The 26987-nt window shown below is 47.9% G+C and overlaps 1 protein-coding gene across 3 annotated transcripts in view; it reads left to right on the top strand.

The window, feature by feature from the left end:
- LOC134983932 (zinc finger protein OZF-like) overlaps positions 1-24659 on the top strand; it is a 42289-nt gene extending 17630 nt beyond the window's left edge. The window contains exons 2-7 of one of the 3 annotated variants that reach the window (XM_063949538.1): positions 7087-7234; positions 7504-7695; positions 8459-8537; positions 8654-8751; positions 20889-21096; positions 23370-24659. In XM_063949538.1, coding sequence (XP_063805608.1) covers positions 7157-7234; positions 7504-7695; positions 8459-8537; positions 8654-8751; positions 20889-21096; positions 23370-24559 — 1845 coding nt within the window. In that variant the 5' untranslated portion in view covers positions 7087-7156 and the 3' untranslated portion in view covers positions 24560-24659. Of the gene's footprint in view, positions 1-7086; positions 7235-7503; positions 7696-8458; positions 8538-8653; positions 8752-20888; positions 21097-23366 lie in introns of all 3 variants that reach the window. The other 2 variants (XM_063949537.1, XM_063949539.1) reach the window with 2 other exon arrangements.
- The last annotated feature ends 2328 nt before the right edge of the window (positions 24660-26987 follow it).

The raw sequence follows: 26987 nt of genomic DNA, 5'->3' as shown, positions 1-26987 counted from the left end.
GCACCCAACAAGATGGGTGTTCCTGCTTCTAAGCAGACGATTGCTCGCTGGATTTGTAGTACAATTCAGCTTGCACATTCTGTGGCAGGCTTGCCACAGCCAAAATCAGTAAAAGCCCATTCCACAAGGAAGTGGGCTCATCTAGGGCGGCTGCCCGAGGGGTCTCGGCTTTACAACTTTGCCGAGCTGCTACTTGGTCAGGGGCACACCCTGACTGAGGAGGACCTGGAGTTCTCTCATTCGGTGCTGCAGAGTCATCCGCACTCTCCCGCCCGTTTGGGAGCTTTGGTATAATCCCCATGGTCCTGACGGAGTCCCCAGCATCCACTTAGGACGTTAGAGAAAATAAGAATTTACTTACCGATAATTCTATTTCTCGTAGTCCGTAGTGGATGCTGGGCGCCCATCCCAAGTGCGGATTGTCTGCAATACTTGTACATAGTTATTGTTACAAAAATCGGGTTATTCTTGTTGTGAGCCATCTTTTCAGAGGCTCCTTCGTTGTTATCATACTGTTAACTGGGTTCAGATCACAGGTTGTACGGTGTGATTGGTGTGGCTGGTATGAGTCTTACCCGGGATTCAATATCCTTCCTTATTATGCACGCTCGTCCGGGCACAGTATCCTAACTGAGTTTTGGAGGAGGGTCATAGGGGGAGGAGCCAGTGCACACCACCTGATCCTAAAGCTTTTATTATTGTGCCCTGTCTCCTGCGGAGCCGCTAAACCCCATGGTCCTGACGGAGTCCCCAGCATCCACTACGGACTACGAGAAATAGAATTATCGGTAAGTAAATTCTTATTATTACAGACTCCGTAGTACCCGGTGGTGAAGCCCAGCAGAGGGGATAAGGCGGTAACCTGTAGCCCCTCCCCCAGGCCCAGGCGCCATCTACAGCAGATGTTCCCGCCTTGGAGCTGCATCTCTCTCCCTCACTACCTGTTAGTGTTTGGGCGCCATTACACAGAGCTGCGCTGATCCTGGGACTGCTGGGCACTGTCTCCTCTGTAAAGCCGCCTGCCTCATCAGCGCTGTGCATTTACAGGACACTTAACTATTCTACATGTCGTTTAGACAGTGTAAGAACAAGTGCATAACTACAGGAATATTTAGTACAAGTATTCTGTGATATACATCCAGTGTTTACTGTGCATTGTTATATCTGTATACATACATGGTTTTATGTAGTATTACTAGTCAACTGCAGTCTTATTGTGTGTGTAACAATTTCTGCATTATACATAGGACTGTGTGTGCCTATAGCTGCCGTGTGGTTTCCATTCCGTGTATCATGCCTTGCTATCACTATAATCTGTACCCTGAGTGGGCTAAGTGCGTCAGGATCATACACACACACACACACACACACACACATATATATATAATATAGTTTCACAGGATATAATGTCTTCTTGTATTTTTCTCTGTGTATTTCAGTCACCATATACCACTTAAATCCTCTGTTTGTGTTCGGCATTGGCAGTCAAACTACACAGGGGTTTTTTGTCAGGCACTTTATCTGGTTATATTGTACTGTTACACCCTAAGGCTACGTTTCCATATTATGTCTGCTACACAGGGCGGGAGATCCGTGGCTGATCCTGCATCATGCAATGCTGACGCCGCGGATTTACCGTATATACTCGAGTATAAGTCGACCCGTATATAAGCCGAGGCACCTAATTTTACCCCAAAAACCTGGGAAAACTTATTCACTCGAGTATAAGCCTAGGGTGGGAAATGCAGCTCTAGCCGTACACTGCCCTCATACTGCCAGATATGCCCCCACACTGCCAGATGTGCCTGATATGCCCCACAGTGCCAGATATGCCCCACAGTGCCAGATGTGCCCCACAGTGCCAGATGTGCCCCACAGTGCCAGATGTGCCCCACAGTGCCTGATATGCCCCCCTCTGCCTGATATGCCCCACAGTGCCTGATATGCCCCACAGTGCCTGATATGCCCCACAGTGCCTGATATGCCCCACAGTGCTAGATACTTACCCTCCGTCGCTCCCACGCTGTCTTCTGAATGAGGGGCACGGAGAGCGCAGCGCGCGTCTCTCCTGTGTCCCTCCTGCATCTCGGGCGGCAGCGGCGTGTGTTAAAGGAAGTGCCGGTTCGTGCACTTCCTATACCACTCAGACGCCGCTGCTGCTGGAGATGCAGGAGGGACACAGGAGAGCCGCGTGCTGCGCTCTCCGTGTCCCTCCTAACGCTGACTCGATTATAAGCCGAGGTGGCTTTTTCAGCACAAAAAACTGTGCTGAAAAAGTCGGCTTATAATCGAGTATATACGGTATCTGAGGAAAATATTCCTACTGAGGGTCCAAGTCAGTCTGCAGCACCGGTGGCACACCAAGACCCACCTTGGGCTGCTTTTTCTAATTTACTGACTACGCTAGTAACGAGACATACGCCCCCTCTGGGACCTCCGGTGCCATTACAGCCACATATTGTCCCTGTAGTTTTTCCGCCATTGGCGGATATTCTGTCTACTCAGTTACAGCAATTAAATCAGTCTTTGGTTAAGCAAAAGCCTAACCCTCGCCCTCCTAGGACCAAGGTGTCCTCTAAGCAGGCCATTTCTTCCTCACAATCCACTCATGTTTCGGATACTTCATCCGATGAGGATAGGGTATATACTGTCCCATCAGACACTGATGCAGATGCTTCTGATGAGGAATCTACAATGCAGTTTGATGTTCCTGACCTATTGGAGGCTATCAAACTGATTCTTCAGATTGAGGATGAAACTGATCCTCCAGATACGTTCAAGAAACCTGATAAGTTTAAATGTCAGAAGATCACTAAATTAGTTATGCCACATTCTGACCATTTAATTGACATGCGTCAGGAATCTTGGGAGTCTCCAGGTTAGAAATTCTCCCTGTCTAAACGGATGCTAGCTTGTTATCCCCTCTCTGCAGAGTTAAGTAAGAGTTGGGAATCACCACCACCGGTGGACTCACATGTTGCTTGTCTTGTGGTGTCATCTACTCTGCCTGTCACTACCATCACCTCTCTGAAGGAACTGACGGATAAGCGTGTGGAGGGTTGCTTGAAGTCTATTTACACTCTAGCAAGTGCTGTACATTGACCCACTGTAGCAGACTCTTGGGCTGCAAAAGGTATTGAAGCCTGGGTTCAAGCTGTTGAGTCAGAGCTACCGCTAAATTTTTCTGAAAATGCCAGACAGTGTCTTTTTTGTATTACCACAGCCTCTCATTAAATTCAGGATGTGGCCTCTGATACCGGTGTTCTGGCGGCTAAAGCGTCTACTATGTCCATTCTGGCTCACCGGATTCTGTGGTTGCGGTCCTTGTCGGTAGACCTGGACTCTAAAAAGACCTTGGAGGTGATCCCTTTTAAGGGACACATCCTATTTGGGGAAGATTTGAACAAGATAGTTGCTGATTTAGTGTCAGCTAAACTGCATGTCTACCAAGTATTAATCCTTCGGCCCCGAAGGCTAAAAGTACCTCCTTTCGTTCCTTTCGACCTCTAAGTAATGCAAAGGGTCAGGCGTACCTGAAACAGGCTTGCACTTCCAAAACCTCTAAGCCAAAGCTTAAACGTTCTTGGGCTGCCCGTCAGCCTGCTTCCAAACCAGACAAGCCTGCTGCATGACAAGGCGGGCCTTCCCCTGGGGGATCCCAGAGTGGGAGGCCAACTTCTGCGGTTCACCCAGGTAGGGTTACAGACCACTTCGGACGCCTGGGTGAGGGAAGTCGTCACTCGCGGATACGCCATCTCTTTCAAGAAACATCCCCCTCACAGGTTTTGCTCGACTGTAATCACTACGGATCTGTTAAAGGCAAAAACTCTACATTTGCTGGTGCAATCCCTCCTGGGCATAGAAGTGATAGTGCCGGTGCCTCTATCTCAGAGGGGCTGGGGGTACTATTCAACTCTGTTCCTAGTTCCGAAGCATAATGGATCCTCCCGGACCATTCTCAACCTCTTTGAACAAATTTGTGAAGGTATCCAAATTCCATATGGGAATTGTTTGCTCTATTGTTCTGGCTTCGGAGCCCAAGGACTATATGGTATCCTTGGACATACAGGATGCTTACCTACACATACCTATTGCCGTGTTGCATCAGCAGTAACTGCGGTTTGTTATTGGCAACCTACATTATCAATTCCAAGCCTTGTCTTTTGGACTGACTACAGCTCCTCAGATCTTCACCAAGGTCATGGCAGTCATGACAGCCATTCTCCGTTGGCAAGGTATCAGGATCCTGTCGTATCTGGATGACTTGCTGATCCTGGCGAACTTCCCAGAGGTTCTCATCCGTCATCTGGAACTGACGGTCCACTTCCTACAAGCCCACGGGTGGCTCATCAATTGGAGGAAGTCCTCACTGGTCCCTGCTCAGAGCATGGTGCACCTGGGGGCACTTCTAGACACACACAACCAATGCTTGTTCTTGTCTTCAGAGAAAGTCCTGAAGCTTCAGGACAGGATACGATGCTTCCTTTCTTGCACACGAGTGTTGATACACTCGGCGATGCAAGTACTAGGCCTCATGGTGTCGGCTTTCGACATGGTAGAGTACGCTCAATTTCACTCTCGCCCTCTGCAGAAGCTAATCCTTGGCGAGTGGGACGGCCTGCCTCACCGGATCCGATATCACATGATCTAATTGACTCCGGAGGTTCGTCTGTCACTGAGCTGGTGGCTAAAGGACCAACAGTTGAGCAGGGGTCGTCCCTTCTGGATCTCCAACTGGGTCCTCCTAATGACAGATGCCAGTCTGCGGGGTTGGGGCGTGATGTTGGAGCAACACTCTCTTCAGGGTCAGTAGACCAGGGAGGAATCTCTCCTCCCGATAAATATTCTGGAATTGCGGGCAGTGTTCAGTGCTCTGAAACTAGCCTTGCCTCTGGTACAGAACAGGCCTGTTCAGGTACAGTTGGACAACGCCACCACGGTGGCGTACATAAATCATCAAGGTGGCACGTGAAGCCACATGGCAATGATGGAAGTGTCAAAGATTCTTCAATGGGCGGAATGTCATCTGCCAGCCATATCGGCAGTTTTCATTCCGGGGTCCTCAACTGGGAAGCAGACTTCCTCAGTCGTCAGGACGTACACCCCGGAGAGTGGAGCCTTTATCCAGAAGTATTTCAACTGCTAGTGGACAAGTGGGGCCTACCAGATGTAGACCTGATGGTGTCTCGACACAATCTCAAGGTTCCGATCTTCGGAGCAAGGACAAGGGATCCTCAAGCAGCGTTCGTGGATGCACTGGCAATTCCATGGAACTTTCGGCTGCCGTACATGTTCCCTCCGGTGTCACGCTTGCCCAGGGTAATAAGGAAGCTCAAGCAAGAAGGAGCAATATTACTTCTACTCGCTCCAGATGGCATTGGTTCTCAGACCTGTAGAGTCTCTCGATAGTGTCCTCTTCTGCTTCCACAATGCCCAGACCACCTCGTTCAGGGCCCTTGTGTCTACCAGGATCTTGCCCGACTGGCTTTGACAGCGTGGCTCTTGAAGCTTCACTCCTGAGGGCCAAAGGATTTTCTGAGTCGGTCATTCAAACTATGTTGAAAGCCCGTAAACCAGCTTCGGCTCGGATTTATTATAGGGTCTGGAATTCTTACTTCACCTGGTGTGCGGCTAAGAATTGTGATGCATACAAGTTCAGTACTGCCAACCTTTTGGCTTTCCTGCAACAGGGCCTGGACTTAGGCCTTCGTCTGTCCTCCCTCAAGGTTCATATATCTGCCTTGTCGGTGTGGTTCCAGAGAAAGATTGCATATCTTCCTGACGTTCACACTTTCACTCAGGGTGCTCTAAGGATTCAACCTCCCTATGTCCCTCCTGTGGCTCCATGGAATCTGTCTGTTGTTCTGAATGCCCTGCAAGAGTCTCCCTTTGTGCCTCTTGAGTCTGTGGACCTTAAATGGCTTACGCTTAAGGTCTTATTTTTGCTGTCTATTGCCTCTGCTAGGAGGTTGTCAGACTTAGGAGCTTTGTCCTGTCGGTCACCCTTTCTGATTTTTCACCGTGACCGTGCGGTTCTTCTAACTCGCCCTGGTTATCTACTGAAGGTAGTGTCATCTTTCCACCTTAACCAAGAGACTGTGGTTCCGGCCTTTATCTCTCCTGGTTTGTCTTCCAAAGACCGGCCTTTGGATGTGGTACAGGCTCTCCTTATCTATGTGAAGAGAACCGCCTCCCTTAGGAGACCTGATTCTCTTTATCCTTTTTGGTTTTCACAAACGTGGCTGGCCTGCGAATAAGCAGACTTTGGCCAGATGGATTAGAATGGTGATTGCACATGCTTATGCACAGGCTGGTCTTCCAGCTCCTGCTGCTATCAAGGCCCATTCTACTTGGACTGTTGGACCTTCTTGGATGGCCCACCTTGGCGCATCCCTAGAACAATTGTGCAAGGCGGCTACGTGGTCCTCCGTGAACACGTTCATCAGGTTCTATGCTTTTGATACTTCCGCCTCCCAGGATGCTTCCTTTGGACGCTGGGTTCTTGTGTCCGCTACAATGCGTCCCCTCCCATGAGGAACTGCTTTAGGACATCCAAGATGTTATTCCTTGTGGAACACCGTGTACCCCGCTGCAGAAAAGGAGATTTATGGTAAGAAATTACCCTTGTTAAATCTCTTTCTGCGAGGTACGCTGGATTCCACAGGGCGCCCACCCTGACGCACTTAGCTTCTTTGGGTTTGTTTGGCATTAGCCGCTGGTACCTTCTCCTGACGTGAGAATGTGTTGTCAATGTGGCTAACTACTATTGTCTCTTTTATCTGCTACTGCGTTGGACTGGTTAACAAAACTGAGCTCCTGTGCACGGAGGCGGGGATATAGAGGAGGCAGTGCAATGCATCCTGGGAACAGTCAAAGCTTTAGCCTGTTGGTGCCTCAGATCAAGATCCAACTCTACACCCCAATGTTATTCCCTGTGGAATCCAGTGTACCTCGCAGAAAGAGATTTAACCATGGTAAGTCTTACCATAAATCTCCTTATGTCCTGTAAAGCGCTGCGTAAAATGTTTACACTACATAATAAATAACTGTTAAGAAATAGCTTTTCATAATAATATTTGTTACTAGACATCTGGACAGTGAGGATTTGGATCCTTGTTATATGAAGGTGAGCTGTGTCGTGCCTTAGACACTGAGGATGGACAAGGACAGGAGCCCCACAACTGAGAGGATACTAAATCTCACCCTGGAGATCATCTACCTGCTGACTGGGGAGGTGAGGTGATCTGGGAGTATCACTGTGACATCACTTAGATCTATAGTAATAATACAGGGACATGACTGGGGAGGTGAGGGGATCTGGGAGTGTCACTGTGACATCAATTATATCTATAGTAATAATACAGGGACAGGACTGGGGAGGTGAGGGGATCTGGGAGGTCACGGTGACATCACTTATCTCTATAGTAACAATACAGGGACATGACTAGAGAAGTTAAGGGATCTAGAAGTGTTAGCAGTGATAGTGTTTTCTCCAATACATAGGTTTACACTGTAGTGAAGAAGACACCTGGAGAGTATGAGACACTCTTCAGCCATCCCTATGAGTCAGGAGGACTAAGCAGGAACCAGAGCCCCTTCCCGGTGCCTCCACCTCACTTGCTGATACATGAGAGGCACAATGACCAGAAGATCTTGGAACTCACCAACAAGATCATTCAGCTGCTGACTGGAGAGGTGACTGCTGGGAATGGGGCATCATACAATAACACCAGGGGATGTGTCTGGGTGATGACTGGAGAGGTGACTGCTGGGAATAGGGCATTATACAGTAACACCAGGGGATGTGTCTGGGTGATGACTGGAGAGGTGACTGCTGGGAATAGGGCATTATACAGTAACACTAGGGGATGTGTCTGTGTGATGACTGGAGAGGTGACTGCTGGGAATGGGACATTTATACAGTAACACCAGGGGATGTGTCTGGGTGATGACTGGAGAGCTGACTGCTGGGAATGGGACATTATACAGTAACACCAGGGGATGTGTCTGGGTGATGACTGCTGGGAATGGGGCATTATACAGTAACACCAGGGGATGTGTCTGGGTGATGACTGGAGAGGTGACTGCTGGGAATGGGACATTATACAGTAACACCAGGGGATGTGTCTGGGTGATGACTGGAGAGGTGACTGCTGGGAAATGGGACATTATACAGTAACACCAGGGGATGTGTCTGGGAGATGACTGGAGAGGTGACTGCTGGGAATGGGACATTATACAGTAACACCAGGGGATGTGTCTGGGTGATGACTGGAGAGGTGACTGCTGGGAATGGGACATTATACAGTAACACCAGGGGATGTGACTGGAGAGGTGACTGCTGGGAATGGAGCATTATACAGTAACACCAGGGAATGTGTCTGGGTGATGACTGTATCATTGTGTGTGTCGGGTTCCTATAAGGTGTGAGGATATCACTGTCTATTTCTCCATGCAGGAGTGGGAGTATATAGAGGAACACAGGGGTCTGTACAAGGATGTGATGATGGAGAATCACCGGACCCACACATCACTGGGTAAGAGGAGACTGTCATGTAGTGTAATGGAGAGAACAGCTATGGGGCCACCTAGATACACATCATCTGATAATCCCATATATACAATGTACTCAGTCACTGTGTGTCTCCTACAGATGGAACCAGTAACAGGAATACCCCAGAGAGATGTCCCCGTCGTCTTTATTCCCAGGATCACACAGAGGAGAATCACAGTGTCCCACAGGAGGATCAGGTAGGTGGGATTTAGGATGTCACCAAATATTAATATACCAAATTATTTTCACTGGTTATCAACCAGGGGTATTCGTGCCCCCAGTTTTATTGTACATTTTTAATTTTTCATAATTTCTCTTTCATCCACTAGGGGACACTGGAGTCCTATACAGTAGGGGTGTGAAGCCTTGAACCGGAGGTGTGGCACAATCTAAAATTAGCATTGTCTGCACAGCCGGCTCCTCCCCCTTCACATCCCTCCTCCCTCAGTTTGAAAAATTGTGCTGGAGGCACAACAAGTGGAGCACCTAAGCTCCTGACTAAAGATCTGTAAAAGGGCTGCGTCGACCTAACAAAGGGGAGACAAAGCTGCTTACTATTGGAGAGACAAAGATCCCTATTGAAGGGACCTGCATCTCTCCACAGGAGATCCTCAAACAGCAGAAATAGTGAGTAATGGTTGAAAGAGAAAGGCTGGGGACTTAGAGGAAATAGCTTAGGTTAGGCTTTTCTTATAGTAAAGGTATTTATTTAATTTTTCTCCTTTCTTTAAACTTACTGTGTGGTTTTACTAAAGATCCCCTCTTCATAGAACTGAGGTCAGCAGCCGGCGCGCGGGAGTTGGTGCAGCGCTGGTCTCTGTTTGTCCTTCCTGTGTGCAGGGGGAGACGGAGCGGCGCGCGGCAGCAGAGAGAGGCGGTGTCCACATAGAACACAGCCCGCCGCTGCGAGAGCTCCTAACAGCGATCCCGGCGCGCGCCAGCCAGCGGGCGGCGGGAGGGGGAGAGAGAGAGAGACAGCGCAGCGCGGCTGAGGAGTTCTCGGCAGCGCGCGGCGATATAGAAAGAATGAAGAAAGTGTCTGTAAAATATATAAAGGCCTGCGCAGTAGCATAAGACAGTTTCTAGTGGGGGCCATGTTTAATATTATGGCGCCAGTCGGAAAAGGCAGCACCGTCCCTTCCCCCCTCCAACGGGGAAAATATAGAGGAAGAGTATTTAAAAATAGCTCCACCTGCTGATCTGACGGGATATCTGCTTTTGTTGAGATAGAGATTTCTTTAGGCTAAGAGCTGCCTCTGCTGGTGAAAATTATATATGTGAGGATCTCCTGAAAAGTAATCATATTTTACTTATTGTATTTTCAAGGGACTTCTGTTTCAAAGATCCTGAAGAAAATACACGGAAGCAAGCGAATACCAACTCTAACATCGTAGCTGATTAACAGTTGGGGTGTGAGGGATGCGAGTCGGCTGGTGTTTTATTTTTTATAATTTTGGTTAATTTTTATTTAATTTTTTCATGTAAAGATATTTTGCCTTGATCCTTTTACATAACAAAAGGACGGGTAATCCCAGCCGGATCCAATACCTTCGCTTCCGTCATCTCCCAGTCTTTCTCTTCCGAGTTTAAAGGGTGAAAGCGCTGCGTAATACCCTGATAAGGGGTTTAAAAGCAACATGTCTAAGGCAGCCAAGACCTCTAAGACCTGTTATGTTTGTACGAAATGTAACAAGAAGAGCACGTGGGTTGGCAGCTCCGGGGTGTGCGACTCCTGCTTAGACAAGGACGCTCCACCTGGGAGCAGTGCTCTGGCTAAAACATGGGAAGACAAGCTTGCTAATAGAATCTCCAAGGAGATGGCAGAATCCCAAAAACAGCAGGCGGAATGGGCTGCGGGATTCTCAAAGACGATGGAGGAATTTCTCATCAAGTTAACACCGCCCGCACACGCAGATACGAGTGTGCGCAGGGCTGTTAAAATAACTCTTCCTCTTATACCAGAATCTGGGGAGGAAGAGGGTTTTCTTCTGGATACGGAAGAGGGTGAGTTAATTGAACCTAACCTAGACGCCGATTTTCCTGAAGAAGACTCGGCGATCTCAGGTCTGGATTCCTTAATTGACGCGGTAAAGGACATCCTAAGCTTTAAGGAAGCGGAAATCCGGGAGCCGGAAGAATTTGATTTGTTCGAATCCCAGAAGCCGCGTTCAGCAGAGTTCCCCATTCCGAAATCCCTCCAATCTCAGATGGAAGAGGCTTGGAAACAACCTGACAAACGTTTTCAATTTCCAAAGAGGTTTTAGGTAACTTACCCCCTACCTAGGGGTGTAATGGATAAGTGGGAGTCTCCGCCGGTAGTGGATGCTTCCCTAGGAAGGTTGTCAAAGAAGACAATCTTGCCAATTCCTAACGTAACTACTTTAAAGGATGCGTCCGACCGTAAAGTTGAGACTGCATTAAAATCAATATTTGTAGCAGCAGGTGCAGCGCAGAGACCTGCGATCGTCTGTGCTTGGGTCAACAAGGCCATGGGTGCATGGTCCGGCCGTATTGTACAAGCTATTGAAGAGGAAAATAGCTTAGAAGAGATTACACAGCTGGGGGAACACATTAGAGAATCTGCTTCATACTTGTGTCAAGCTTCTAAGGATATTAGCAGAATAGCGTCGCGCATATCTGCATCGGCCATATCGGCTAGGAGGATTTTATGGCTCAGAGAATGGCAGGGAGACTCTGACACCAAGAAGGCGGTAGAATCCATCCCCTTTGGGGGTGAAATGCTGTTCGGACCAGAGTTGGACAAGTGGATTTCGCAGGCTACAGTGGGGAAGTCCACTTTTCTGCCTACTCCTTATACGAGAACCGCTCCACAAACTAGGAGAGGTTATTCGGGTCCAGCATTTACTTCATTTAGATCAGTCCTTTCGAGCCCGTGGTAGGGGTTTCGGTACACAAGCACGCGGGGGCAGAGGTAGAGGCCGCTCGCAGGCAACGACCAGAAAGCAGAATAAACCTGCTGACAAAACCGTGGCATGACGGCCTCCCAGCTCACCTGGGGTCCCCCTTGGTGGGCGGCCGACTGGAAGGTTTTCAGGACATCTGGGCCAAAACCTCACCAGAACTTTGGGTGAACAACTTAATCTCTCAGGGATACAAGCTGGAATTTCAACAGAGGCCTCACAGTCAGTTTTTTACAACAGGATTGCCTCGGTGCCCTCAAAAAGTACGGGCAGCAATTCTCAAATTGCTACAAGCAGAGGTCATTATTCCGGTTCCCACTTCTCAGAGAGGAACGGGGTTCTATTCCAATCTTTTTGTTGTGCCAAAGCCGGACGGGACGGTCAGACCAATACTCAATTTAAAAGTTTTCAACCAGTTTTTAAGAGTCTACAAATTCAAGATGGAATCAATCCAATCAGTCATTGCAGGCTTGGAACAGGACGAGTTCATGGTATCCATGGACATAAAGGATGCATATCTGCATATCCCAATCTGGACTCCTCACCAGGCTTACTTACGGTTCGCACTGGTGGCGGAGCACTACCAATTCCGGGCCTTGCCGTTCGGTCTAGCGTCAGCCCCAAGAATTTTCACAAAGATCATGGCGATCATGGTGGCAGGACTGAGACTGCTGGGTGCCACGATTATACCTTATCTAGACGATTTACTGATCAAGGCTCCATCGCAGAATCGACTGCTCAAGGATGTTCAGACATCCCATCAATTTCTAATACAACATGGATGGATTGTCAACTTCCAAAAGTCCAACCTCAGACCGACTCAACGGATTCAATTTCTCGGTCTCATCTTGGACACGGTCCTATTACGTGTGTTCCTACCAGAGAACAAGGTCCAGGACCTACAGAGATTAGTGGCTCAAGTACTGAGGACTCAAACCGTGTCTCTGCACCTATGTGTGCAACTTCTCGGGAAGATGGTGGCGTCATTCGAAGCTCTCCAGTACGGCAGACTTCATTCCCGACCATTCCAAATAAACCTCATTGCTCAGGGAGCAGGCTCACACTGGATTCTCCATCGGAGAATCCGACTTCAACCACAAGTACGGGTCTCCTTGATATGGTGGTCGTTACACAAAAACCTTGCAGCCGGCAAGAAATGCGGCATTTGGAATTGGAGGATCCTGACGACGGACGCCAGTCTCAGAGGTTGGGGAGCCGTCCCAGAGGACCATCAGTTTCAAGGACGGTGGACGCTACAGTAGAGCAAACTACCCATAAATATCCTCGAGCTAAGAGCAGTTTACAATGCACTTCTCTTAGCAGAAAACCTAGTCATGAAACAACACATCAGGATTCAGTCAGACAATGTCACGACGATGGCTTACATAAACCGTCAAGGAGGAACAAAGAGCAGAATGGCGTTAAAGGAAGCCACAAAGATCTTGTTGTGGGCAGAAAGACGAGACATCATTCTCTCGGCAGTATTCATTCCAGGTGTGGAGAACTGGGAAGCAGATTACCTCAGTCGCCAGGACATGCATCCGGGAGAGTGATGCCTTCATCCACGGATTTTCAACATGATTGTGAGAAGATGGGGTCTGCCTCAGGTGGACCTCATGGCGTCTCGACAAAACCATCAGCTGCCCAGATATGTGTCAAGTACTCGAGATCCAGCAGCAGAAGGAGTGGACACATTAACACTTCCTTGGTGTTACAGGAGAGTTTACATATTTCCCCCATTCCCACTCATACCCAGGGTTCTGAAAAGGTTAAACGGGAACGAGTGTGGGCCATTCTGATCGCATCGGATTGGCCCCGCAGGATTTGGTACACCGACCTGCGAGGGTTACTTGCGGAAGATCCTTGGAGGTTACCACAGAGAGAGGACCTGCTATCTCAGGGACCATTCCTACCCCGACCTGAACAGGCTGCATTTGACGGCGTGACTATTGAAACCAGGATCTTAAGAAACAGAGGGATTCCACGAACGGCCATTCCTACAATGATTGCCGCTAGGAAGCCGGTCACAGCCAGACACTACTACAGGATTTGGAGACGATACATGGCTTGGTGTCAGGAGCGGGGATGGAATTCAACGAACTTCCATTTATCTCAACTCCTACATTTCCTTCTGGCCGGTCTAGAGGGAGGCCTCAGATTGGGCTCTCTGAAGGTTCAGATTTCGGCTCTCTCCATCCTTTTTCAACAGCGGTTAGCATCCTTGCCAGAGATCCAAACCTTTTTACAAGGGGTTCTGAGGATTCAACCCCCTTTTCGTCCTCCCACGACACCATGGGACTTAAATTTGGTGTTAGAATATTTGAAGTCACCGACGTTTGAGCCATTGACCAGAACAGACCTGAAATATCTCTCTTGGGAGGTCACGTTATTATTGGCTTCGGCTAGGCGGGTTTCTGAGTTGGGAGCCTTATCCTGTAAGAGTCCTTTCTTAGTTTTTCATGAGGATAGGGTAGAACTCCGTACAAGAGCATACTTTCTTCCGAAGGTGGTGTCAGGTTTTCACGTAAACCAGCCAATAGTGGTCCCATCTTTCCAGGGGATCACAGAGGAGGACGTGTCATTGGATGTTGTCCAAGCTTTAAGGGTATACGTACAGGTTACGTCACCTTTCAGAAAGTCGGACCATTTGTTTGTTCTGTATGATGGGCCAAAGAAGGGTTGGCCGGCATCTAAGCAGACTCTGTCTAGATGGATTAGACTTACCATTCGGCAAGCTTATATATCCTGTGGAAAACAGGTTCCAGTTCAGACGGGTGCTCATACTACCCGATCAGTGGGTGCCTCGTGGGCGGCTGCCAGAGGTGCTTCCACTACTCAACTTTGCAGAGCGGCGACGTGGTCTTCAGCCCACACGTTCGCAAGATTTTACAAGTTTGATACTTTTGCGTCTGGAGAAACTAAGTTCGGACGTTTAGTTTTGCAGGCCACCGACAGCACTCCCTCCCTGGGGGAAAACTTTGGGACGTCCCCTACTGTATAGGACTCCAGTGTCCCCTAGTGGATGAAAGAGAAAAGAGGATTTTGGTACTTACCGATAAATCCATTTCTCTGAATCCTCTAGGGGACACTGGACGCCCACCTCAGTGCTGTTAACCTGCTGTGTTCAAAGTTCGTGTTAAAACAGTTCGTGCAAACAGCGTTAGTTATTCGGTTAAGAGTTCTTGTCCGCTGTTTGATATGTTGTACGGTTCGGTTCCTCGCCATGTGCTATAGTGTCATGTCCTATTCTCTCAGTCAAATTTTTCAAACTGAGGGAGGAGGGATGTGAAGGGGGAGGAGCCAGCTGTGCAGACAATGCTAATTTTAGATTGTGCCACACCTCCGGTTCAAGGCTTCACACCCCTACTGTATAGGATTCCAGTGTCCCCTATTCGTTTTATTGTGTTAATTATATATATATATATATATTTCTCTGACGTCCTAGTGGATGCTGGGGACTCTGTAAGGACCATGGGGATTAGCGGCTCCGCAGGAGACTGGGCACAAAAGTAAAGCTTTAGGACTACCTGGTGTGCACTGGCTCCTCCCCCTATGACCCTCCTCCAAGCCTCAGTTAGATTTTTGTGCCCGGCCGAGAAGGGTGCACACTAGGGGCTCTCCTGAGCTTCTTAGTGAAAGTTTAGTTTTAGGTTTTTTTATTTTCAGTGAGACCTGCTGGCAACAGGCTCACTGCATCGAGGGACTAAGGGGAGAAGAAGCGAACTCGCCTGCTTGCAGAGCGGATTGGGCTTCTTAGGCTACTGGACACCATTAGCTCCAGAGGGACCGAACACAGGCCCAGTCTCGGAGTCCGGTCCCAGAGCCGCGCCGCCGGCCCCCTTACAGAGCCAGAAGCAAGAAGAGGTCCTGAAAATCGGCGGCAGAAGACATCCTGTCTTCACCAAGGTAGCGCACAGCACTGCAGCTGTGCGCCATTGCTCCTCAGCACACTTCACACTTTGGTCACTGAGGGTGCAGGGCGCTAGGGGGGGCGCCCTGAGCAGCAATAAAAACACCTTGGCTGGCGAAAATACATCACATATAGCCCCCAGGGCTATATGGATGAATTTTAACCCCTGCCAGATTCCACAGAAAAGCGGGAGAAAAGGCAGCCGAGAAGGGGGCGGAGCCTATCTCCTCAGCACACTGGCGCCATTTTCCCTCACAGCTCCGCTGGAAGGACGTCTCCCTGACTCTCCCCTGCAGTCCTGCACTACAGAAAAGGGTAAAAAAAGAGAGGGGGGCACTAATTAGGCGCAGTATTAACAATACAGCAGCTATAAGGGGAAAAACACTTATATAAGGTTATCCCTGTATATATATATATATAGCGCTCTGGTGTGTGCTGGCATACTCTCCCTCTGTCTCCCCAAAGGGCTAGTGGGGTCCTGTCCTCTATCAGAGCATTCCCTGTGTGTGTGCTGTGTGTCGGTACGTTGTGTCGACATGTATGAGGAGGAAAATGATGTGGAGGCGGAGCAATTGCCTGTAATAGAGATGTCACCCCCTAGGGAGTCGACACCTGAGTGGATGAGCTTATGGAAGGAATTACGTGACAGTGTCAGCTCTTTAAAAAAGACAGTTGATGGCATGAGACAGCCGGCTACTCAGCTTGTGCCTGTCCAGGTGTCTCATAGGCCGTCAGGGGCTCTAAAGCGCCAGTTACCTCAGATGGCAGATACAGACGTCGACACGGATACTGACTCCAGTGTCGACGGTGAAGAGACAAACGTGACTTCCAGTAGGGCCACACGTTACATGATTGCGGCAATGAAAGATGTTTTACACATTTCTGATAATACGAGTACCACCAAAAGGGGTATTATGTTCGGTGAGAAAAAACTACCTGTAGTTTTTCCTGAATCTGAGGAATTAAATGAGGTGTGTGATGAAGCGTGGGTTTCCCCCGATAAAAAACTGATAATTTCTAAAAAATTATTGGCATTATATCCTTTCCCGCCAGAGGTTAGGGCGCGTTGGGAAACACCCCCTAGGGTGGATAAAGCACTCACACGCTTATCAAAACAGGTGGCTCTACCCTCTCCTGAGACGGCCGCCCTTAAGGATCCTGCTGATAGAAAGCAGGAGAGTATCCTAAAATGTATTTACACACATACTGGTGTTATACTGCGACCAGCAATCGCCTCAGCCTGGATGTGCAGTGCTGGGGTGGCTTGGTCGGATTCCCTGACTGAAAATATTGATACCCTAGATAGGGACAGTATATTACTGACTATAGAGCATTTAAAAGATGCATTTCTATATATGCGTGATGCACAGCGGGATATTTGCCGACTGGCATCAAGAGTAAGTGCGCTGTCCATTTCTGCCAGAAGAGGGTTATGGACGCGACAGTGGTCAGGTGATGCGGATTCCAAACGGCATATGGAAGTATTGCCTTATAAAGGGGAGGAGTTATTTGGGGTCGGTCTATCAGACCTGGTGGCCACGGCAACGGCTGGGAAATCCACATTTTTACCCCAGGTCGCCTCTCAACATAAGAAGACGCCGTATTACCAGGCGCAGTCCTTTCGTCCCCATAAGGGCAAGCGGGCGAAAGGCTCCTCATTTCTGCCCCGTGGCAGAGGAAGGGGAAAAAGGCTGCAGCAGACAGCCAGTTCCCAGGAACAGAAGCCCTCTCCCGCTTCTGCCAAGTCTTCAGCATGACGCTGGGGCTTTACAAGCGGACTCAGGCACGGTGGGGGCACGTCTCAAGAATTTCAGCGCGCAGTGGGCTCACTCGCTAGTAGACCCCTGGATCCTTCAGGTGGTATCTCAGGGGTACAAATTGGAATTCGAGACATCTCCCCCTCGCCGGTTCCTAAAGTCTGCTTTACCAACGTCTCCCTCCGACAGGGAGGCGGTATTGGAGGCCATTCACAAGCTGTATTCTCAGCAGGTGATAATCAAGGTACCCCTCCTGCAACAGGGCAAGGGGTATTATTCAACGCTGTTTGTGGTACTGAAGCCGGACGGTTCGGTGAGACCTATTTTAAATCTAAAATCTTTGAACACTTACATACGGAGGTTCAAATTCAAAATGGAATCACTCAGGGCAGTGATCGCGAATCTGGAAGAAGGGGACTATATGGTGTCTTTAGACATCAAGGATGCTTACCTCCATGTCCCAATTTACCCTTCTCATCAAGGGTACCTCAGGTTTGTGGTACAGAACTGTCACTATCCGTTTCAGACGCTGCCGTTTGGATTGTCCACGGCACCCCGGGTCTTTACCAAGGTAATGGCCGAAATGATGATACTTCTTCGAAGAAAAGGCGTTTTAATTATCCCTTACTTGGACGATCTCCTGATAAGGGCAAGATCCAGGGAACAGTTAGTAGTCGGAGTAGCACTATCTCAAGTAGTGCTGCGGCAGCACGGGTGGATTCTAAATATCCCAAAATCGCAGCTGATTCCGACGACACGTCTGCTGTTCCTAGGGATGATTCTGGACACAGTTCAGAAAAAGGTGTTTCTCCCGGAGGAGAAAGCCAGGGAGTTATCCGAGCTAGTCAGAAACCTCCTGAAACCAGGCCGAGTCTCAGTGCATCAATGCACAAGGGTCCTGGGGAAAATGGTGGCTTCCTACGAAGCGATTCCATTCGGCAGATTCCACGCAAGAACATTCCAGTGGGATCTGCTGGACAAATGGTCCGGATCGCATCTTCAGATGCATCAGCGGATAACCCTGTCCCCAAGGACAAGGGTGTCTCTCCTGTGGTGGTTGCAGAGTGCTCATCTTCTAGAGGGCCGCAGATTCGGCATTCAGGACTGGGTCCTGGTGACCACGGATGCCAGCCTGAGAGCCTGGGGAGCAGTCACACAGGGAAGAAATTTCCAGGGCTTGTGGTCAAGCCTGGAGACCTCACTTCACATAAATATCCTGGAGCTAAGGGCCATTTACAATGCTCTAAGCCAAGCAAGACCTCTGCTTCAAGGTCAGCCGGTGTTGATCCAGTCGGACAACATCACGGCAGTCGCCCACGTAAACAGACAGGGCGGCACAAGAAGCAGGAGGGCAATGGCAGAAGCTGCAAGGATTCTTCGCTGGGCGGAAAATCATGTGATAGCACTGTCAGCAGTGTTCATTCCGGGAGTGGACAACTGGGAAGCAGACTTCCTCAGCAGGCACGACCTCCACCCGGGAGAGTAGGGACTTCATCCAGAAGTCTTCCACATGATTGTAAACCGTTGGGAAAAACCAAAGGTGGACATGATGGCGTCCCGCCTCAACAAAAAACTGGACAGGTATTGCGCCAGGTCAAGGGACCCTCAGGCAATAGCTGTGGATGCTCTGGTAACACCGTGGGTGTACCAGTCAGTGTATGTGTTCCCTCCTCTGCCTCTCATACCCAAGGTACTGAGAATTATAAGACGGAGAGGAGTAAGAACTATACTTGTGGCTCCGGGTTGGCCAAGAAGGACTTGGTACCCGGAACTTCAAGAGATGCTCACAGAGGACCCATGGCCTCTGCCTCTAAGAAGGGACCTGCTCCAGCAGGGACCCTGTCTGTTCCAAGACTTACCGCGGCTGCGTTTGACGGCATGGCGGTTGAACGCCGGATCCTGAAGGAAAAAGGCATTCCAGATGAAGTCATCCCTACCCTGATAAAAGCCAGGAAGGATGTAACCGCAAAGCATTATCACCGCATTTGGCGAAAATATGTTGCGTGGTGCGAGGCCAAGAAGGCCCCAACGGAGGAATTTCAACTGGGTCGTTTCCTGCATTTCCTGCAAACAGGAGTGTCTATGGGCCTCAAATTGGGATCCATTAAGGTTCAGATCTCGGCCCTGTCAATTTTCTTCCAGAAAGAACTAGCTTCAGTTCCTGAAGTTCAGACGTTTGTCAAGGGGGTGCTGCATATACAGCCTCCTTTTGTGCCTCCAGTGGCACCTTGGGATCTCAATGTAGTTTTGGGTTTCCTCAAATCGCATTGGTTTGAACCACTTAAGTCTGTGGATTTAAAATATCTCACATGGAAAGTGGTCATGCTGTTGGCCCTGGCTTCGGCCAGGCGCGTGTCAGAATTGGCGGCTTTATCCTGCAAAAGCCCCTATCTGATTTTCCAATCGGACAGGGCGGAATTGAGGACTCGTCCTCAGTTTCTCCCTAAGGTGGTGTCAGCGTTTCACCTGAACCAACCTATTGTGGTGCCTGCGGCTACTAGGGACTTGGAGGACTCCAAGTTGCTAGACGTTGTCAGGGCCCTGAAAATATATGTTTCCAGGACGGCTGGAGTCAGAAAATCTGACTCGCTGTTTATCCTGTATGCACCCAACAAGCTGGGTGCTCCTACTTCAAAGCAGACTATTGCTCGTTGGATTTGTAGTACAATTCAGCTTGCGCATTCTGTGGCAGGCCTGCCACAGCCAAAATCTGTCAATGCCCATTCCACAAGGAAGGTGGGCTCATCTTGGGCGGCTGCCCGAGGGGTCTCGGCTTTACAACTTTGCCGAGCAGCTACTTGGTCAGGGGAAAACACGTTTGCTAAATTCTACAAATTTGATACCCTGGCTGAGGAGGACCTGGAGTTCTCTCATTCGGTGCTGCAGAGTCATCCGCACTCTCCCGCCCGTTTGGGAGCTTTGGTATAATCCCCATGGTCCTTACGGAGTCCCCAGCATCCACTAGGACGTCAGAGAAAATAAGAATTTACTCACCGGTAATTCTATTTCTCGTAGTCCGTAGTGGATGCTGGGCGCCCATCCCAAGTGCGGATTATCTGCAATACTTGTACATAGTTATTGTTAACTAATCGGGTTGTTGTTGTTGTGAGCCATCTATCCAGAGGCTCCTCTGTTATCATGCTGTTAACTGGGTTCAGATCACAAGTTGTACGGTGTGATTGGTGTGGCTGGTATGAGGCTTACCCGGGATTCAAAAATCCTTCCTTATTGTGTACGCTCGTCCGGGCACAGTATCCTAACTGAGGCTTGGAGGAGGGTCATAGGGGGAGGAGCCAGTGCACACCAGGTAGTCCTAAAGCTTTACTTTTGTGCCCAGTCTCCTGCGGAGCCGCTAATCCCCATGGTCCTTACGGAGTCCCCAGCATCCACTACGGACTGCGAGAAATAGAATTACCGGTGAGTAAATTCTTATTTTATATATATATATATATATATATATATATATATATATATATATTTATTTATTTATTTCAATTTTGTTTATTGCACATGTATTGCTGTTATAGATAATGACACTAATTATCTAAAAGCAGTTATATTACAAATGTTGGGGGGTACATATAACACACATGGACTGCAAGGGGGGATACGCAGGTGGGAAATTATTGAGAATCATTGCACACTGTGATCTATACAGAAGCTGTGTGTGTATAACTCTCCTGATTAATATTAATAGTTGAAATCCGATATTAATAAAATGTTTTCATCTTATGCTGTTTTTTTAGGGCGAAAAACTGACTAATATTAAGGCAGAAGATCTAGACGGAGACGTGATGTATGTGCCTAATATTAAGGCAGAATGTACAGAGGGAGAAGAAGAGACGTATGTGACTGATATTAAGATAGAAATTGTAAAGGAGGAGGAAGAAGAGGCGTATGTGAGGGGTGACCAGCAGTGTAAGGAGGAGGAAATCCCTACAGATGTCAGCACAGGTGAGTAATAATCACTAAGTACATAGCGGAGTCTCATATCTCATACATCAGGAGCCATCAGCCCCTATTATACTCCTGCTCTCCTCCTCACATCATGTTACTGTGTGTTACCAGCCCAGAGATCTGACCAGTCTCCTCCCCACACTCTCTGGTGTATCTCATACATCAGGAGCCATCAGCCCTATTATACTCCTGCTCTCCTCCTCACATTATGTCACTGTGTGTTACCAGCCCAGAGATCTGACCAGTCTCCTCCCGACACTCTCTGGTGTATCTCATACATCAGGAGCCATCAGTCCCTATTATACTCCTGCTCTCCCCCTCACATCATGTCACTGTGTGTTACCAGCCCAGAGATCTGACCAGTCTCCTCCCCACACTCTCTGGTGTATCTCATACATCAGGAGCCATCAGCCTCTATTATACTCCTGCTCTCCCCCTCACATCATGTCACTGTGTGTTACCAGCCCAGAGATCTGACCAGTCTCCTCCCCACACTCTGGTGTATCTCATACATCATTACAGAAGATGTTACCAAGGTCATTCCATCACTGATCAATAAGATGAGATGCAGTGTGACCTCGCTGTGTTCTACCACATGTGATGTTGGCCCTCATTCCGAGTTGTTCGCTCACTAGCTGCTTTTAGCAGCATTGCACACGCTAAGCCGCCGCCTACTGGGAGTGAATCTTAGTTTAGCAGAATTGCGAACGAAAGATTCGCAATATTGCGAAAAGATTTCTCTGTGCAGTTTCTGAGTAGCTCGAGACTTACTCTTCCAGTGCGATCAGTTCAGTGCTTGTCGTTCCTGGTTTGACGTCACAAACACACCCAGCGTTCTCCCAGACACTCCCCCGTTTCTTCAGCCACTCCCGCGTTTTTCCCAGAAACGGCAGCGTTTTTTTCACACACTCCCATAAAACGGCCAGTTTCCGCCCAGAAACACCCACTTCCTGTCAATCACACTCCGATCACCAGAACGAAGAAAAAACCTCGTAATGCCGTGAGTAAAATACCAAACTTCTTAGCAAATTTACTTGGCGCAGTCGCAGTGCGAACATTGCGCATGCGCAATTAGCGGAAATTCGCTGCGATGCGAAGAAAATTACAGAGCGAACAACTCGGAATGAGGGCCGTTATTTGTTATCCTCTCTCTGGGCTGCCACATGTTGTGTTCCCTCTAGAACGTCTTTGGGCAGGGTGCTGAACACTGAGGGGGGCACATTAATAACACTACTCATCAAATGTAAAAAAAAAAAATTCTCTGCATCTGGCATATAAATGTGTTTTTGCTTTTATTTGGTGATGCTGAATACAGTGGAAAAATCAGATTTTCTCAATTATGTCACATTTATCAGATACACACAAATAACAAGTGGTAATAGCTATATCTAAAAACAGTAAGATAGTAGGAAATAAGTCTAGATGGGGGAAAAAGGGAATTTTAAGTGACATTCTAGAACCCATATTCTTGAAGTTGTCCAATAGGTCCTTCACGATGGACATGTAGTCGGCCTCTCTACTGTTCCCTAAGAATCCACGCACCGCAGCCTTGAAGGAGGACCAAGCAGCAGACTCACTTTCTATCAATTTAGCGTTAAATATTTTATCCGTAAGCAGTTTCCTTATTTGGGGCCTGAATCTCTGTTTTCTTTTAGCTTTACTTAACTTCGAAAACTTTCCATTCAGACAGCTGAAAACCCTGGCCATCTTTAGCCAGAGAATTCTTCATTAGACCCAACTTTATGTGAAGCGGAGGTAAAATTATTTTATGCCACTCAACCAATGTAGTGCACATGATGTTTTACTCTCCCGCAATACAGGTTTCTCTGTCTGGCCACATTTTTGGGATATAGTGAGTCTTATGGGCCCTACAGACACGGTGATCCGCTGCCAGACCGCCGATACGGCAGACGGGCGACCTGGCAGCGGGGGGGCATCACACGGTTCCATAGCAGTGCAGGCAAATATGGACGAGATCGTCTGCCATCGCATGCACAAGCGACGGGGCACCAGCGATGAACGAGTGCGGGGCAGTGCATCGTTTATCGTTGGTGCCTCCACACTGAAAGATATGAACGGTATCTCGTTCATTAATGAACGAGATCGATCATATCTTGCAGTATTATCGCCCAGTGTGTAGGGCGCCTTAGTGTGTCTGCTGTCCCATAAACACAGGAAACAGCTAAAAAACCATTTTAGCACAGATTTTATTTCAGAACGAATTTTGGTACGGGAAATGTTGCTATTGTTACATATGTTACTTTCAGCAGATGGAAACAACATCAGGAATACCTCAGAGGAACGTCTACGTTTATCTTCAGATGGTGATACAGAAGATAATGACATCACACGAGATTCTCCAGAAGAAAAGCCAATTACCCAAATTATACATCCAGCAACACACAATGCAGATATATCATCTAATCCCTCTAACCATGTGGAGTGTTGCCCTGATGGATCAGATATTGGGGACTCTCTTACACTTCATACAGTAGATAAAATACTTCCCAGTTCCATAGATAACAAATGTACAGAGAGCAGAAAGCTTATTGCTAATCAGTCAGCTATGACAGCTGAGAAACAATTTCCATGTTCTGACTGTGGGAAATGCTTTACACGGAAATCATCTCTTGTTATACATGAGAGAAGTCACAAAGGTCAGAAACCATTTCCATGTTCTGAGTGTGGGAAATGTTTTACAAGTAAATCAGCTCTTGTTAAACATGAGAGAATTCACATAGGTGACAAGCCATTTCCATGTTCTGAATGTGGTAAATGTTTTACACGGAAATCATATCTTGTTATTCATCAGAGACATCACACAGGTGAGAAACCATTTCCATGTTCTGAGTGTTGGAAATGTTTTACACATAAATCAGCTCTTGTTAGACATGAGAGTAGTCACGTAGATGAGAAACCATTTTCATGTTCTGAGTGTGGGAAATGTTTTACAAGCAAATCAGCTCTTGTTATACATGAGAGAAGTCACACAGGTGACAATCAATTTCCATGTTCTGAGTGTGGAAAATATTTTACACGGAAATCATCTCTTGTTATTCATCAAAGACATCACACAGGTGACAAACTATTTTCATGTTCTGAGTGTTGGAAATGTTTTACAGATAAATCAGCTCTTGTTAGACATGAGAAAAGTCACAGAGGTGAGAAACCATTTGCATGTTCTGATTGTGGAAAATGTTTTACGCAGATATCAAATCTTGCTAGTCATGAGAGAAGTCACACAGGTGAGAAGCCATTTCCATGTTCTGAGTGTAGTAAATGTTTTACACGGAAATCATATCTAATTACACATCAGAGAAGTCACACAGGTGAGAAGCCATTTCCATGTTCGGAGTGTGGGAAATGTTTTACACGGAAATCATCTCTAATCACACATGAGAGAAGTCACATAGATGAGAAGCAATTGCCAAGCTCTGAGTGGGAAATGTTGTACATATAAATCAGCTTTTATGAAACATAAGAAACTACACACAGGTGAGAAGGATTCCGTAAAGACCATCTCTTTTTTTAAAACATCAAAAAATAAAGGAGAAATGCAATTTCTGTGAGATGATGGATACAAAACCGGGTCACTGCAGTACTGTATTGTAAAAGGTTAATTTTATTAATGGTAAATATATGTACAGAATGTATACTTCAAAATCCCTGAGGTATGGCTGTCATGCAGCATATTTGCATGTTAATAATGAATATCCGCAAATATAGGTGGAATGTGTGCCATCAACATTGAGGCTGAGTGTATTATGGGCAAGTTGCTGTTGCAATGCCATAGAAATAACGGCAGCAGAACTAGAGAGGCCTAATTTCGCCCCTGAACTTGCTGATCGTTGTACATAGCCCCGATTATTCTTGACTGTCCTTTTGTTCCGCACATTCAATCTGTCTCAACATCATGTTACATACATCTAAGAAACATATCCAAAATACGACCATATCTTACACAAGACACAGCAAAAACTCTAATCCATGCTCTCATTTTCTCCCGCATTGATTATTGTAATACTCTCCTGACTAGTCTTCCCAAACATAGGCTCTCACCACTACTATCCATTCTGAATGCAGCTGCGAGGCTGATTTTCCTCGCTAGACGTTCGTCTGCAGATCCACTCTGTCAGTCCCTCCATTGGTTACCGGTATTCTACTGTATTCAATATAAAATACTTACACATAAGGCTATTAACCAAACTACACAAACATACACCTCTACTCTTAACTCAAAATATCTCCCTGCCCGTCCTCTCCGCTCTGCACAAGATCTGCGTCTCTCATCCACACGTATTACTTGTTCCCATTTAAAAATTACAGGACTTTGGGCCTAATTCAGACCTGAACGATGCTGCAAATTTGTTAGCAGTTGGGCAAAACCATGGGGGGTCATTCCGAGTTGATCGCTAGCTGCATTTGTACGCAGCGCAGCGATCAGGCTAAAAAAACGCCAGTTCTGCACATGCCGCGCAATGCGCATGCGCGAAGTACGAGTACAACGAACGATGTAGTTTTACACAGGGTCTAGCAATGCTTTTCAGTCGCAATGGCTGCCGCTGAGTGATTTGACATGAAGTGGGCGTTTCTGTGTGTCAACTATCTGTTTTCAGAAAGTGTTCAGGAAAAACGCAGGCATGCCAGGGAAACCGCAAGTGTGGCTGCGTGAACTCTGGGCGGGTTGGTGACGTCAAGTCCGGAACTAAACAGTCTGAAGTGATCGCAAGCGCGGAGTAGGTTTGGAGCTACTGGGTGCAGGGCGCTGTGGGGGGTCAGGCGCCCTGGGCAGCATGCAACTGAAGTTTTGGGGCAGCATATGGATTCTGAGGGCCTCGGCACTCATCGCAGACCCCCGCCGGCATTTTCTTACATTTTGAATTTGGCGGGCCGGAGCGCGCCAGGAAGGGGGCGGAGCTTCGGTCCGCAGCTCACCGGTGCCATTTTCTCTGCTCCACGAGGACGGAGTGAGACGCTGCGGGACCTCCAAGCTTCCATGGTGGTAAAAGTTAACGGGGGGCTGTTTTACGGAGGGTCAGCAGTGGTTGGTGCTTTTTAGAATAGACAGCGCTGGAGCATATATAGTTTTTACGATATATGAGCGCTGGGGTGTGGGCTGGCATTCTCCCTTTGTGTCCTCTATCTGTAATCTCTTGTAGGCCTGTCACCTAACAGGGACATTCTGGGTGTTGTGTTGTGTCGGTACTCTGTGTCGACATGTCTGAGGCGGAAGCCTATTCACCGGAAGAGGTTATTGGGGGAGTGGATGCAGGACTAGACTTGGGAATGTCGACGCAGCCGGCACCAGAGTTGATGACATTGCTCAGTGCGTTAAACTCGAGTGTAACTTCTTTGTCCAAGTGGTTAGATAAGTCTGAGAAGCAGACCCAGGTGTGGAGACGGTCCATGGAAGAGGCTTTTGTCTCAGGTTCAAACCCCATCTGGGTCCCAAAAGCGACCGTTTAATCAGGTGGGGGATACTGATACCGACACGAACTCTGATTCCTATGTCGATTTCACTGAGGCAGCGTTACATCCACGCTTAGTTAAGAGTATTCAGTACATGATTGTGGCTATAAAGGACGTTTTACACATTTCTGATGAACCGGCGGTACAAGAAACAAGGATTTGCTTGTTCAAGGGTAAAAAACCTGAGGAAAAATTTCCCCCCTCTCATGAAATGAATACTCTTTGTGAAAAGGCTTGGGAGTCGCCGGATAAGAAATGGCAGATTCCCAAGAGAATTTACATGGCGTATCCCTTTCCCTCTGAGGACAGGGAAAAATGGGAGACATGCCCGTCTGTTGACAAAGCTTTATCTCGTTTGTCTAAGAAAGTGGCGCTTCCGTCTCCCGACACGGCAGCTCTCAAAGATCCGGCGGATCGCA

The sequence above is a fragment of the Pseudophryne corroboree genome (assembly GCF_028390025.1).
Source record: "Pseudophryne corroboree isolate aPseCor3 chromosome 3 unlocalized genomic scaffold, aPseCor3.hap2 SUPER_3_unloc_3, whole genome shotgun sequence".
Lineage (NCBI taxonomy): Eukaryota > Metazoa > Chordata > Amphibia > Anura > Myobatrachidae > Pseudophryne > Pseudophryne corroboree.
The sequence above is the reverse complement of the archived record's forward strand: the minus strand, read 5'-3'. Positions and strand labels throughout refer to the sequence as shown.